Source organism: Cyprinodon tularosa, unplaced genomic scaffold (genome assembly GCF_016077235.1).
Source record: "Cyprinodon tularosa strain WSP-4 unplaced genomic scaffold, ASM1607723v1 ctg82, whole genome shotgun sequence".
NCBI lineage: Eukaryota > Metazoa > Chordata > Actinopteri > Cyprinodontiformes > Cyprinodontidae > Cyprinodon > Cyprinodon tularosa.
The window spans coordinates 61,971-74,628 of record NW_024039585.1 but is presented as its reverse complement, the minus strand read 5'-3'; the positions used below and the strand labels follow the sequence as shown (position 1 = coordinate 74,628).

The following is a 12,658-nucleotide window of genomic DNA, read 5'->3' as shown; positions in this document are numbered from 1 at the left end:
CAGTAGCTGTGTTTGTGCTCAAGTGTTTGCATATGCATGGTTCTGTGAGGGAATGCTTACATACGCGCATGTGCTTCAGTCTTCTGCTCTGCAACGGACTGGTGTTAATGGTTTCTGTGTCAGCATCTGCTTTGCAACACTGTACCAGTAGCAGGTAGCCGAATTTTACGGTTCTCAGCCCCTACCTCTGTCCTCTCGGCTCATGGCTGTTGCCATGATCCACCACCACTCATTAGCACAATAAAAAACAGTTGAGGCGACACGTAAAATGTTATATACTGCTTAACTGCTGGTTTTTCTACCAATTATCAGATCTGTGATTTAAAGCTATTCTCGGAGAATAATTGGGGGAATGTTTACACCCTGGCGCATCAGGGTGAGAGGGTCAACTTTGCTAAAGTGCACCCTTTATAACAGAGTTTCCCAAGCTGTGCACACAGTAAACAGTCAAATTCTACTTATAGTTACTCATTTGATCAGAAAGGTTTCACAGTTACCATTACAGTGTAGGTTATCTGAAAGTTGTACTCTTCTGAACTCCAAAATGCACTATTTCCGTGTTTGAAATCACTTCATTTTATAGTGTAGAATCTGTGAATAACTGATTCATATAAATATAAATATATTTATATAAAATATAAATATTCATATAAAAGCATGCATCTGAGTGCATTTAAGCACAAAGAAAGGAAAAATTACCCGTTATGACCATGAAATTTGTCATTTATGACGAACTACCATATTATAATATTTGCACTGGTAAGAGCAATGTACAATTCACAGCGCGCAAAGATAATTCTAACCTGGCAGCAGCCAGATTGATATGTGTAGAACTGAGTTGATTTCGACGTCATCCATCTGGGATGGCTTCTGTTCAGTCTATCCATGAAAACGAGGGATGTTTAGTACAATACTTCGAGCTGATTGGATGACATGCCAGCTAGTACTCGCCTTCCGTAATACGCTTTCAGCCAATCGTAGCAGCGAATCGTGAAGTTTCAGATGTGCGCCAGGAATGAGAGGTGGGAGTGTTTTCACAACTAACGGAGAAAGCTCATAAATCAAACTTTTTCCAAATCCTGTCGGAAGAAAAGCACAGACATGTTTCCCATCTACAAATGCACAAAGTGCTTCCATTTGCTCCCTTTTTAAACGAGAATTTGTCACTATTTTTGCTAAAACCGAGTCAATCATCGACAGCTGAGTCCCACAGCCTAGCCATGTTTTGAATGCCTCGGCAAGGCCCTTCTGACTGTTGTCATTCCTACATGTCCCACCCCAAAAACACTGCTGGCATGTCATTGGTTTGACTCGCTGGTTGTTACGAGATGGACATATTAGCGGGAGTCTTTAAAGACTGATTTGTTGTGAGACTTAAACTCAGAAGGGGGGGGGGGGGGGGTACGATTGTTCTTTGGATTAAGGTTTAATGCTCCTTAGACTCTGTAGATGAGATGTCCTCAAGTGTCCAAACTTTTATTAGCTGGGTTGATCAGACAGCAGGTCAAACTCCTCTTCTGCACACTTTTTGATTGGTTCAGAATGAATCATGGCAGCCTGGTTTAACAGGTGACCAAGGTGTGTTTGCAACCATGTCTAAAGGCATTGCTGGAGTGTCATTGACTTCAGGCAGAAATGTATTTTTATACTTTTTCTAATAAAAATCTCTCAAATTCACGGTGTTGCATTTCATTCAGAAGAAAACTAGTTATTTATATCAGTGTGTCAGGGTTTAAAGTGACAGTTAAATATGTTTGCTAACAGCAGTGTGTACTTTGTTTGCAACTCCCCAAAAAGATGTCTTCCTTTTATTCAAATTACTTAAAAAAGGAGGAAAAATGGCACATTTGACAACCAATAAGGGCTGTCAGTCCTGCTCATCAAGCCACCAAATGATGTCAGAAAGTTATGTATTGCGCCGTAACAACATCACGCCTGGCATGCTCTCAGTGCATTGGCTTTTGTTAAGCTCCACGACAGCAGGGGGATTCGCAACAAGCTCAGCTGACATCCTGTAATGAGGTCTATGTGTGACAGTTGGCATATACAAAACAGTGCACTCATACTCTGCGCCTTATATTAGATATGTAGGTCCCTGGCTTTCACCCAAGCATGCAGAATTTGTGTGGTCTTGCTGTCTGTCTGCTCTGCTTCTCGGCGGCATGTGTTTAACCCCAGAATGTGGCCTCCCTGCCCTGTCTATCTGCCTGACTGATTTGTTAGGCTCTGGGGACAAGACGGAGGATGTGCATGTGTGTGTGTATCTGTGTGTGTGTTACTCCTAAAAAACATGGAATGCAATCTACAGAAATACCGCCTTTAGCTTGAACCTTTTTTTTATGCACACACACCATGCCTTTGATGTGAGATCACAGGAGGACAAGATGCAGGTCGATCAGGTGCACACAGAGAAATGCAGACAGGAAAGCTAAATGAAAAGATGGAAAGATGGTGTCTGTTGAAACAAGGCTGTTGTTTTAATAACCCTATTGCCCTGTATTCATTAAACACCTCTTTCTTTTCATTTTCTTTCTTTGCATCTCCATGTGCAAGCTCCAAATGTCTCTGCATATGGGTAAAGGGTCTAACTTGTTCTTTGGAAATTTTGTTAAACCGACAGAACATTATGTCAACCATCTAACAGATGCTGATCATCCCCCCCCCCCCCCCCCCCCCCCCCCCCCCAAAAAAAAAACCCTACCTTTCAGTTTTTAATGTCCTGCTATTTACAAAATTCACAAGTTTTCTCCAATTCTGGTTAAATTTATTTCAACAATAAAAAAAATAGTCTTTGTCGAAGAGGCAGTGTGGTCCTGTTTTATTTTTTAAGGATATAAGAAACACACACAAACAAAGCATACAATAAACCTATAAATCTAAGAACCAGATGAGAATTCTGTGTTTTTTTCCTTTTTTTCTGCCCTCAAAAGACGGAGGGAAGGAGGCAAAAAGCTGAGAGGGCTTTCCCCTCCTGCCAGGATAAAAGCCTCTTTTACTTGGGAGAACATTAGAAGAACAAACTACCGTCACAACAGGAGGGGGAACAGTCAACCACGGCGTGCACACACATCAAAAACAACTATTGTTAATACTGCAATGCTTTTCTCCCCGAGAGCCTAAAATCGACATAGAGACGATCGGTGTGGTCGCAGAAAGAGCTGGCTGCAGAGTATGCAGATTTACAAGCTGGAGTAACATCTGTCCAGTTCCTCTGGTATTTTTTATGATTCCTTTTTTTCCTTAACTTTCCGACATTTTCCATGAAAGTAAAAACTGAATTAACTACAATTCCTCAGCTAAATGGTCACAAGACAAAAGCCTCCCCTCCCAGAGCAGATAAGAACACATAGAAATAATTGACATTTACATATGTCAAAGGTGGCTCTTGTGCAAGCCAAGTGTATGTGAGTCCTTCACTTATAGAGCATGAACAGTGATGTTAATAATAGCAAGAAGCAGACACTTTATGTGTATGCATGAGCATCGAGTGGCTGCTATTGATCTCTTGTGGTCTGCTAGGGGGATGTAAACACTGTGTCTTTCAACAGGAAGCTCCGGTCAATACCAGCAGTCAACAGCAGCCCCAGAGAAGGCAACACCCTGTTAAAAAATCACAAAAGATGGAGAGTATGGAGACAAGTGTGTGGGTACTGGGGGATTCCTAAAGCATATTTCCTCTATATTTGTTTTGGAACATATAGTACCTTAAAAAAGTAAAAATAACTCTAAAACTTCTACACATTTCGTCATGTTCCAAACAACAGTGGAAGGAGTTTTTTTTTTAAATGTTATATCAGTGGGTAATCACTTCAAAATGGAGGGGACAAAAGTGATAATCTTAAAGATTATTTTGAAAAAGACAAATCTAAAAAAAAAAAAAGCTTTGCACTTCTATTTAATGAAACTTAGTCATTGCTGAAGCTACAAGTCTTTCAGGCCATGCTTCTACAATGTTGGCACATGTAGAGACAAACTTCCACTAATTCTTCTTTGTCAGTGATTCTCGGTTGGACTTAAATCCGGAGAAACAAGATTTGATTTAACCCATTCCTGTCTGCTTGGAGTCATTCCCCTATTGGAAGAGGAATCTATGACTCACTCTTGAGTCTTTAAAAGCTTCTATTAGACTTTATCAATCTTTTCATCAACCGTGGCAAGCTTCTCTGACTCTGCTTTCTTCAGCAGTGACATGATACCACAGTGTTTAACTGCAACTATAGTGTTTTAAGGTTGAGGTGTAGTCTGAGAGATTTCTGCAGAAAATAGCTTTTTTCATCCAGAGCAAAAAGTTAATACCGGTATTTAATGTCATCTGAATTGAGCACGTTTGTTTTTTGTTTTCCTTGTGTTCCCCTGTATAGCTTTGTAAGGCAAACAGAAGTTCTTATGGCTTTGCTTCAACAGTGAGTTTCTGTTTGTCAGTGTTCCAGATTTGTGCTTTTACATTTACACTGAAATCAAATTACACATAGGGAAATACTTCTATCTAGTAATGAGACCACTGAAAGCAATCGGTTGCATTGGATTTTATTTAGAGGCATCAAATTAACCGGGGCCAAATTAATGTGTGTTCAACACTCAACAAATTGTTATCATTAAAACATTATGTATTATATATTTTATCATTATATAGTACTGTGTGTTGAGCAAGTACATTAAAAAAATCCCCCCAAAAAGTTATCTTTGTAATATAACAACATGTAAAAATGTTCATGATGTATCTCTACTTTTTTTATAAGATTCTGTAATCAAGGTTATTTAAATCAACACTGTTTTCTGTAACCTATTTTCTGCAGAAATACAGCCAAATTTCAGACACCAAATAACAAATTTGTTCTGTCTTTAGACGCCACCCATCAAACCTCAGAGTGGAGATAATCTGCATGGCTCATTTAAGATGAATACATGTAATAGTGGTTCTGGAGGGAAGTTGTGCCATAAATCCATGAATACTGAACCTGGAGAACACTTGAACACTGAGCCATTATGACTGATTGTTTCCCTCCTATCAACTCCCTTTTACTTTTAGTGGGGTGAAAACACTTTGAATTTCCCAGCGGAAAAAGTCAGTCATACCAATTTTGACTTGGACATGTAATTATCATATATTTGTAAAAGAAAAAAAAAAGTTTGTTTTTTTAAGATGGAATATGTATGGGAAAAGTATTTTGCAAATTAGCATCTGTACTTCAGCTGGTCTGTTAAACCACACGCTAGATAAGAAAACAAACAAAACTCAACAAAGTGTGAAACAACGTCTTGTTATTCTGTTTCTAATGGTCAACGCATTTTATAGCTACAACAATAAATTGTAGGAAACCAAACTTTCTTCAAATTTGCCGGATGCTGTGATGTGTGAAGCATACCAGTTCCCTTCCAGATTCTGCAGCGTCATTACGAAACACATTTATACAAGTAATATCGGCTCATATCTGTGCAATGCTGGTCTGGATGAATGCAGAGCTTGTAAAAGTTGCATCTGTCATCCACAACTTAAGGTTTTGGTCCTACTTCACAAAATAAAGTGGCTCTCACACATCTGGCTCCAGTTATCACTGATCACACTTGGCTTTGCTTCCACTGTGAGTTTCTGACACACACACAACCAAGCAGCCTGTGGCCATTGCGTGTCTTTTTTTTTTTTTTTTTTTTTTTTTTTTTGCCACTGGGCTCCTTGAGAGTCCTGACTCGTGTTTCTGTTAAAAAGGAACGTTTTCATTCCAGCTCAGGCCTGCGGCGAAAAACGCATCTCCCTGAGGAAAATAAGCATGACTCGCTCCAGTGGAGACATCTGCCCTTTGAAAGTGAGCATGGCTGTTTGAACAGCTGTCAGAACACACCGAGCAACCCAGACCCTTCCCTGATAAAAACAGAGGACAGGGGAGTCAGGGATGGGGAATGTCGACAGAAGAAAGACCCGAGATGGACAGGAAGACGCAGCCACTGGCAATGGTACACAAGGTGGGCGGGAGGAGGTGTCATGTACCTGCTTGTTGTCTAGAATGACAGTTCAGAGTGGGAAAAAATACAATGCAGAAGAATACCTACACTGCTGGAGATCTGGAAAATACTGGGAAGAGAATGAAGCCATAAAATAGCCTGACCTGTGAAATGCAAGCAACTAGTTATCTTAGAAAGAGGCAATAACCATGCAAAGTAATTAAGTAAAATAATTAAACAGAATAAGAAGTATTTCTACAGCTCTATTAGGAAGTGTTGATTCTCTACAAATAATACTAAATTTGTCCTTTTTTTACTTTCCCATGCATTAAAAAATCAGATTATGCACAGAAATATTGATACTTCAAATGGTAAAATGCAGAAATTTTGAAAATCTTTCACTTTCTGTTGGAACAGATTTTGTAAATGTGAATGGAAGATTCAGGTTCCTAAGCTGGAACCAGTACAGATTTTTTCACATACATGTTTATTTTTTACATGCTAAGTGTAATCGATTTAGAGTTAGGTAGACATTTAACTTCAAGGCTTGCAGTCCTCATCTATAGGTAGAGTTTTTCCAAAACAACCACTTCCTTTTCTTAGAAGTTCTTTATAAAACACTGCATTCTGTCTAGAAAAAACTTCTTCAACACAGGAACATATATCTAAAATGGTGTAGCAACTATTCTGAAATGTGAAAACTCTATAAAGTCACTAAAATACTATTAAAAAAACAAAAAGAAAGAAAGGTATATGAGCTAAAATCTTGCTGTTGTTACACTAATTCCGCTTATGGTCAACAGATTGGTTCATTATTTCAAGAAAGATGCATATTAGTTATCTCCTAAACCATTCAGGAAATTAAGAGATACTGTAACAATATGCAAAAGCTTTACACAAATTTCACTGGTAAAGTTAACTTTACATGAGTTAAAGTTTTGGGGGTTTAAGTTTTCAGTTCTATTGAATCTGCGGCCCTATTGTTGCTGCTGTGCCTCAGCGGTAGAAACTCACACTCAAAGAAGATTTCAAGCTTAACACTTAAGACTTTTGCTCCTGAAGTGACTGTCTGTTACCCAGTCAAGAGGAACAAGTGTATGTCAGCCTTAGAAAAGTAGAAGGAGCTCAATTGCATTAAAGCTCTTAGTTTGCCTGAGCTCCAGTCTAATTGGATAAAGCTGTAAAAGCAGCTTCCAGTGTGTATGAATCCTCTTTTTCACCCAAGATTTTTTTTTCCATATATATATATATATCTGTAGGAGCGATACAATCCTCCTTCTTCTCTATCAAGTCTTTTGTCCTTGTCAACATTCCCTCCCCAAACGAGGCTCAAAAAATCAGGTGGCTGTGCATGCATGCATGAGCTCAGTGTAGCCAACTCGCTACCTTTTTTTTTTTTTTTCTCTCTCTTCAGGCACACCTCTCACACCAGCGTGCCGGCTTGGCAGGCAGGCTGGCATCTATTCTTTTTCTGGTCTTATTAAAATTCCATATTGAGATTCCCGGCTGCCACTCCGCCTCCCTGCCCCCCCCCCATCACTCAGCCACCAGCCAGCAACAAAATTCTGTAACTTTCAACAAAGACATGCACATATGCAAAGTGACACACACAATCCAAACTTTTCTTAAGACAAATCATCCATGCTCCTGTCCTTTATGTATGGGATGAAAGTTTTCTTTAGGTGGAGTGTGTGAAAGAGCAAACAAATAACCCCCCCTCCCATCCCCTCAACTCTTCTCTTCTCATTGTCATTATTTTCGATAGTGTCCCCCTCTGATCTCCAGAGCCTTCTGTGGTGCTCTCTCTCCCTCTCTCTCAGCTCTGTCTTTTGCCTTTCATCTGTCAGGCGCTCCCATCGGTGGCCGCCGCTGAAGGAGTTTTGATTTCCCATCATGCATAGCATCGCCTCCACTGACTCACTCCCTTTCCGTCAACCCTCTGAGGAAAGAGTTGTGCCCCCGCGTCGTTGGGCAATTATCCCCAGGAGTAATGAGGAGCGTCTCTCCCCTGTGAGCCGCGCTGACTGACACCTCTCCCACTCATTTGTCAACAAATCAGACGGCTGGTGTGGGCGGCCGTATTGAGCTGAGGGTTGTCGTTGGTAGGGAAACTCGGGCTGGAGCGCATGCTGCGTCTCTCTCTGTTTCTCTCTCTCTCTCCTCCACCATCCCTCCCTCTCTGTCTCTGCCACCTCGTTATCTGTGACAGGGTGTCACTCGTTCCCGCTCTCACTCCCCCTGTGTCAGCCCTACATGTACTGCTGTATATTTGCTGGAAACGGCAGACTTCCAATAGGCCTAATGGTCATATGTGGCTAATGATCAGTAAACTGAATGAGTGTCACTGTTCAATTTATTTGGGTCGAAGTCGGGCCGCTGCAAACAGATGCCTAATTAGACAATATCTTTTCGGATGCAGCCATAGATGATGTGTTCCCATCATGTCAGGTCAGGGGGGGCATGACGTATCGGAAAATAACCAGCTCTATTCTCAATGGTAAAACATGAGGTGAGTGTCAGTGTCTGAGTTTAGACAGATGAAGATTGTTTTTAGATGTTTTTTTCATTCTCTAACCTTAGTGTGTCTACTCACTGTGCTCTTTGTGCTCCTCTGGGCTTGATGAAGCCTCCCCGTCAGATAGCAGGCCAGACATGGAGAACAACTTCCTTCCTGTTTCCTCTCCAGTTTTCAGGGGTCCAAAGTCAAACTCTTTCCCTTCTGTTTCTGGGAAGCAGCCCTTCATCCTCTTGGCAGGAGTGAAGGCCGACTGGTACCCCCCTGATTCTCTTTCCTCTTGCGGGGATGCAAAAGGTCGGAACGCCCCCAACCCACTGTGGTTGAGCATCCCCAGGGGGGAACAGTCCAGGTTTGGAGGTGTGAACTGAGGGTGCAGGTGAAGCAGGGATGTTGGAAAGTCCCGGGACGTAAACGTACCCGACATGGGAGCCTGACGCTGGTACATGGAAGCGAAGGTGTAGGAAGGTGAGGGAAAGGGGAGGTGGAGGTCCTTTTCCACAGAGACCGGGATTCCGAAAGGCCTGGGAGCCTGGCAGGGGACAGAGGCATCCCTGCTGGCCTCTGCTGTGGATGCCAGGACCATCAGGGCTGGAGAGGCCAGGGGAGTAGGGAGATAGGAGGGGCTGTCCATCTTGAAGGAGCGATGGAGATCCATTCCCTCCCTGCTGGTGGTTCTGAGGCACATAGTGCAGCAGATCCACAAAAAAAAAAAAATTAAAAAGAATAACCATCATGAGCTTATTAACAATATTTTCCGTTGACCTGGAAACTATTTATTTTACAACAAAAACACAACATATCAACTGACCACCCACAGCGATATGAACTCATTTTTTCCCCATACATTGACTTTAGTTGTTTTTTTTATCCGTCAGCAAATACTTTAATTCTTTCAATTTTACATCAAATAGCTCCACAAGTCAAATGTCTCATAATTGCAGGTCTAGAGGTATTTTTATTTTTTTTTTACAATCACTGCTTTAAAGGATAATATCAACTAAAAAAGGTGTTTCAAGGAGGCCTGTCAATAATTAAGAGTAAATAAATTGCCTATAAAACACACATAGGGAAGAAGCTTGCAAATGTTCTTAAAGGTGAGGTAGGAACACCTTTAGAGTAAAAAACATTTAAAAAACAATTTAGGTATCAAAAAATTGTAATTTTTAAATCAATACAGTGTTTGTTTTTGTATTTATTTATTTTCATAATTGGAAGTTGAACATTTAAAGGTCCGATCGTAAAATATTTTAATAAGATATTTGTTTCAAAACACGTATCAACAATAATTAAACTGATAAAAAAATGCAAAAAAAAAATGCAATATCAAAGTTACGAATTAAAAAAAAAGACTCAGCATCTCAAATTGTAAATTAAATTATGGGCTTTTAAAAAATGGATAAAAAAAATACTTTTAATTGAATTAGATGTTTTTTCGAGTCAATGAGTTCAATTGAATCAGCTGGTTCTCCTTAGATAGAAAACTTTGAAACAGTATGATCTGGTTGAATTGTCTCTGTAAAGTGCCTTGGGGTCACATATGTTGTGAATTGAAGCTGTATAAATAAACTAAATTGAACTAAATTGTATTTTTTTCCCGCATAAGAGAAGAAATGTTTACCAAACAAATTAAAACAATTTAAAGAACTTACTAAAATACCTCCCATATTTTGTGAACAACATGCAATATAAATGCTGATTTTAAATCTACATTTAATAACTAAATTAATCAAGCTGATCATTTTTTCTTCAATAATTTGTCTAGTCTTTTACATCAATATCGTGTCTCCAAGAAAAAAGTTTTTCTCAGTGACTCTTGTAAACAAGCAGAAGCAACCAGAAAACGTGAGAATAAAATTGCCACTTAGAGCAATTAAAGCACACAAAGTAGTAATCAGTTGTGTAATCAGGACCCATCAATGATTCGCTACTTACCGTGAAGAACTTCTCTAAGCGCGTTTATTTCAGCTTCAACACTTCCCCCTGCAGGCTTTTCAACTTTTTCTCTCTTCTTTCAGAAACGATGCACTTTAAAAACAATAAAAGAAACAAGAAGAAAGAAAAAAAGAAGCGTAGCAGGACACTGTGGGTTTTCGCTGTCCTCCTCCAGATGTTTGCGCGTCTTTCCTCCGAGCGGCGCAGAGAGGAGCGCAGCTCAGAGCCGTGCAGCTGCTGCGTGCGTCTGTCTGTCTGTGCAGGATGAAGGAAGGCAGCAGTGGATGCACTGGCTGCGGGTCGCTCTATGTCTCTGTTGGTCTTTGCGCTCTGTGTGACAATCACCCCCTCTTCTATTACCCTGCCCTCTCTCCCTGTAGCCCCCCCTTTTCTTCTACCCCTCCTCTGAGACCAGCATGCCTGTCTAAGGACACATCCAATCTGTTGGTCTCACTAAAAGAAGCACTTACCTTGATTTTGCAAAAGAAACTTTAAAGCTATTTCTTAGATTTCATTGTAAAATTAATACAATTTAATATAAATAAACTTTTCCACTCATAGAACAATGAATGTCCATTTTAATATGTTTTATATTTTGTTGCAAATCTTAAACCATATTATCATATTGTCTGTTATCATAGGAGGCTACAGTTGGAGGTCATTTGAACATTTAGATATGTTGTTGTTTTTCCCTCTGTTTAATATGGCTGGTAACAGGTCACAGGTGTAGCCAGAAAATTTTAATAGGGGCAGCCAGGCAGTAACCTATGTACACTGAGGGGTGGCCGAAAGCAGATAGGCGCCAGAAACTCAGGCTCAATCTACACCGTTCCAACAGGAATCACAGCATCCATGTTTCTAAATAAAGACAATCTATACTTTCCTACAGCCTTTGCTAACAAATGGACGCATATATTTAAACATCCATGCGGTCTAAATAAAAGGTAGAATAAGGTAGTGGACAAAATTTCTGAGGCGAACATACTTTTATCAAAAACTGTTCTGCATAAAATTAATATTTACATGTTCTAATATGTAAATTAAATGGATTTTTAAGTTATTATTAAAGTAGTTATTTATCTATGATTCCACTGAAGACTCCTAGATGACTTGTAGAGACTTTTCTCTTTAATTTTCAATTCAATTCAATTCAGTTTATTTATATAGCGCCAAATTCACAACACATGTCATCTCAAGGCACTTTACAGTTCAACCAGATCATACAGTGAAATTGATACAAAGTTTTCTATCTAAGGAAAACCAGTTGATTGCATTGACTCATTGACTCAAATATAATCCCTCACACTAAGCATGCTTGTAGCGACAGTGGAGAGGAAAAACTCTTTACCCCATATAACACAAATTTTAGTTCTGAAGTGAGCATGAATTCTGTATATATCAAGTTTAATGTTAGTATTTTGATGTGTATAACTAACCACAGCATATTAGTTGTCATGTAATTTTTAATATAAGAAAAATGTAAATGTTTAATAAGTCTGAACATTCCCCTGAAAGTATTACTGCTGGTACCATCTGTATTACAGCGCGAAAAAAAGATGGTAGGGGTGGCGACAGGGGTGGCCATTGCCACCTCTGGCCCCCCGTCTAGCTCCGCCCCTATGACAGGTGAGCCCACCTTTAGTTTCCAACACACCATTGAGTGCATATAAATCAATAGAAAAATTAGAAAAAACAAGGTGCAGCTGAACCCTTTCTTATATCGCACAGGAAAACTGCCTTTATTGCAATTGATTAAAACCATGCAACAATTGCATGGTTTTAATCAAAAACCCTCCTGTAATAGTGTTCAATATAGTGTTTTATGGAGCAAGCAAAACAACTGGGCTGAATGTGAGCGCAGCTTGGGCATGGGTGGCTTAGGTTGTTTGGTAGTCAACCTTTTTGAGAAAGAAATTAAGCGGCCAACCACAAGACATTTCATACCAACCATGTGCACCCATTATAATCATTTAGAGCATTTAAACTGCATTTGCAAGGCGGCTGCATTACATCGGTTCTCCAGAATTTGTTTTATCCAGGTGCCAGTGCTAGTTCAGAGTAAGTCTATACTGATCACAACTCAGCAAGAGAAAATTCAACTACATCCATGTTTTTCAAAAAATTCACTCAACACACATTAGCTTCTCTTGAAGGATTTCCCAGGTCAATTTATGTATATGTTTATATGTGTGCCGGCTGAGTTAATAATTTATGGTCAAGCATAATATAAACATTAAAACCACATTTAAATGCTTCAATAATCTAAAA

The 12,658-nt window shown here is 39.7% G+C and overlaps 1 protein-coding gene across 5 annotated transcripts in view; it reads right to left on the bottom strand.

The window, feature by feature from the left end:
• rnf220b (ring finger protein 220b) overlaps positions 1 to 10,727 on the bottom strand; it is a 35,904-nt gene extending 25,177 nt beyond the window's left edge. For all 5 annotated transcript variants that reach the window (XM_038272225.1, XM_038272226.1, XM_038272229.1 and 2 more), the window contains exons 1-2: positions 10,391 to 10,727; positions 8,534 to 9,132 (exon numbers count right to left, since the gene is read on the bottom strand). In XM_038272225.1, the coding sequence (XP_038128153.1) occupies positions 8,534 to 9,113 (580 nt within the window). In that variant the 5' untranslated portion in view covers positions 9,114 to 9,132; positions 10,391 to 10,727. The remainder of the gene's footprint in view (positions 1 to 8,533; positions 9,133 to 10,390) is intronic.
• Positions 10,728 to 12,658: the final 1,931 nt, after the last annotated feature.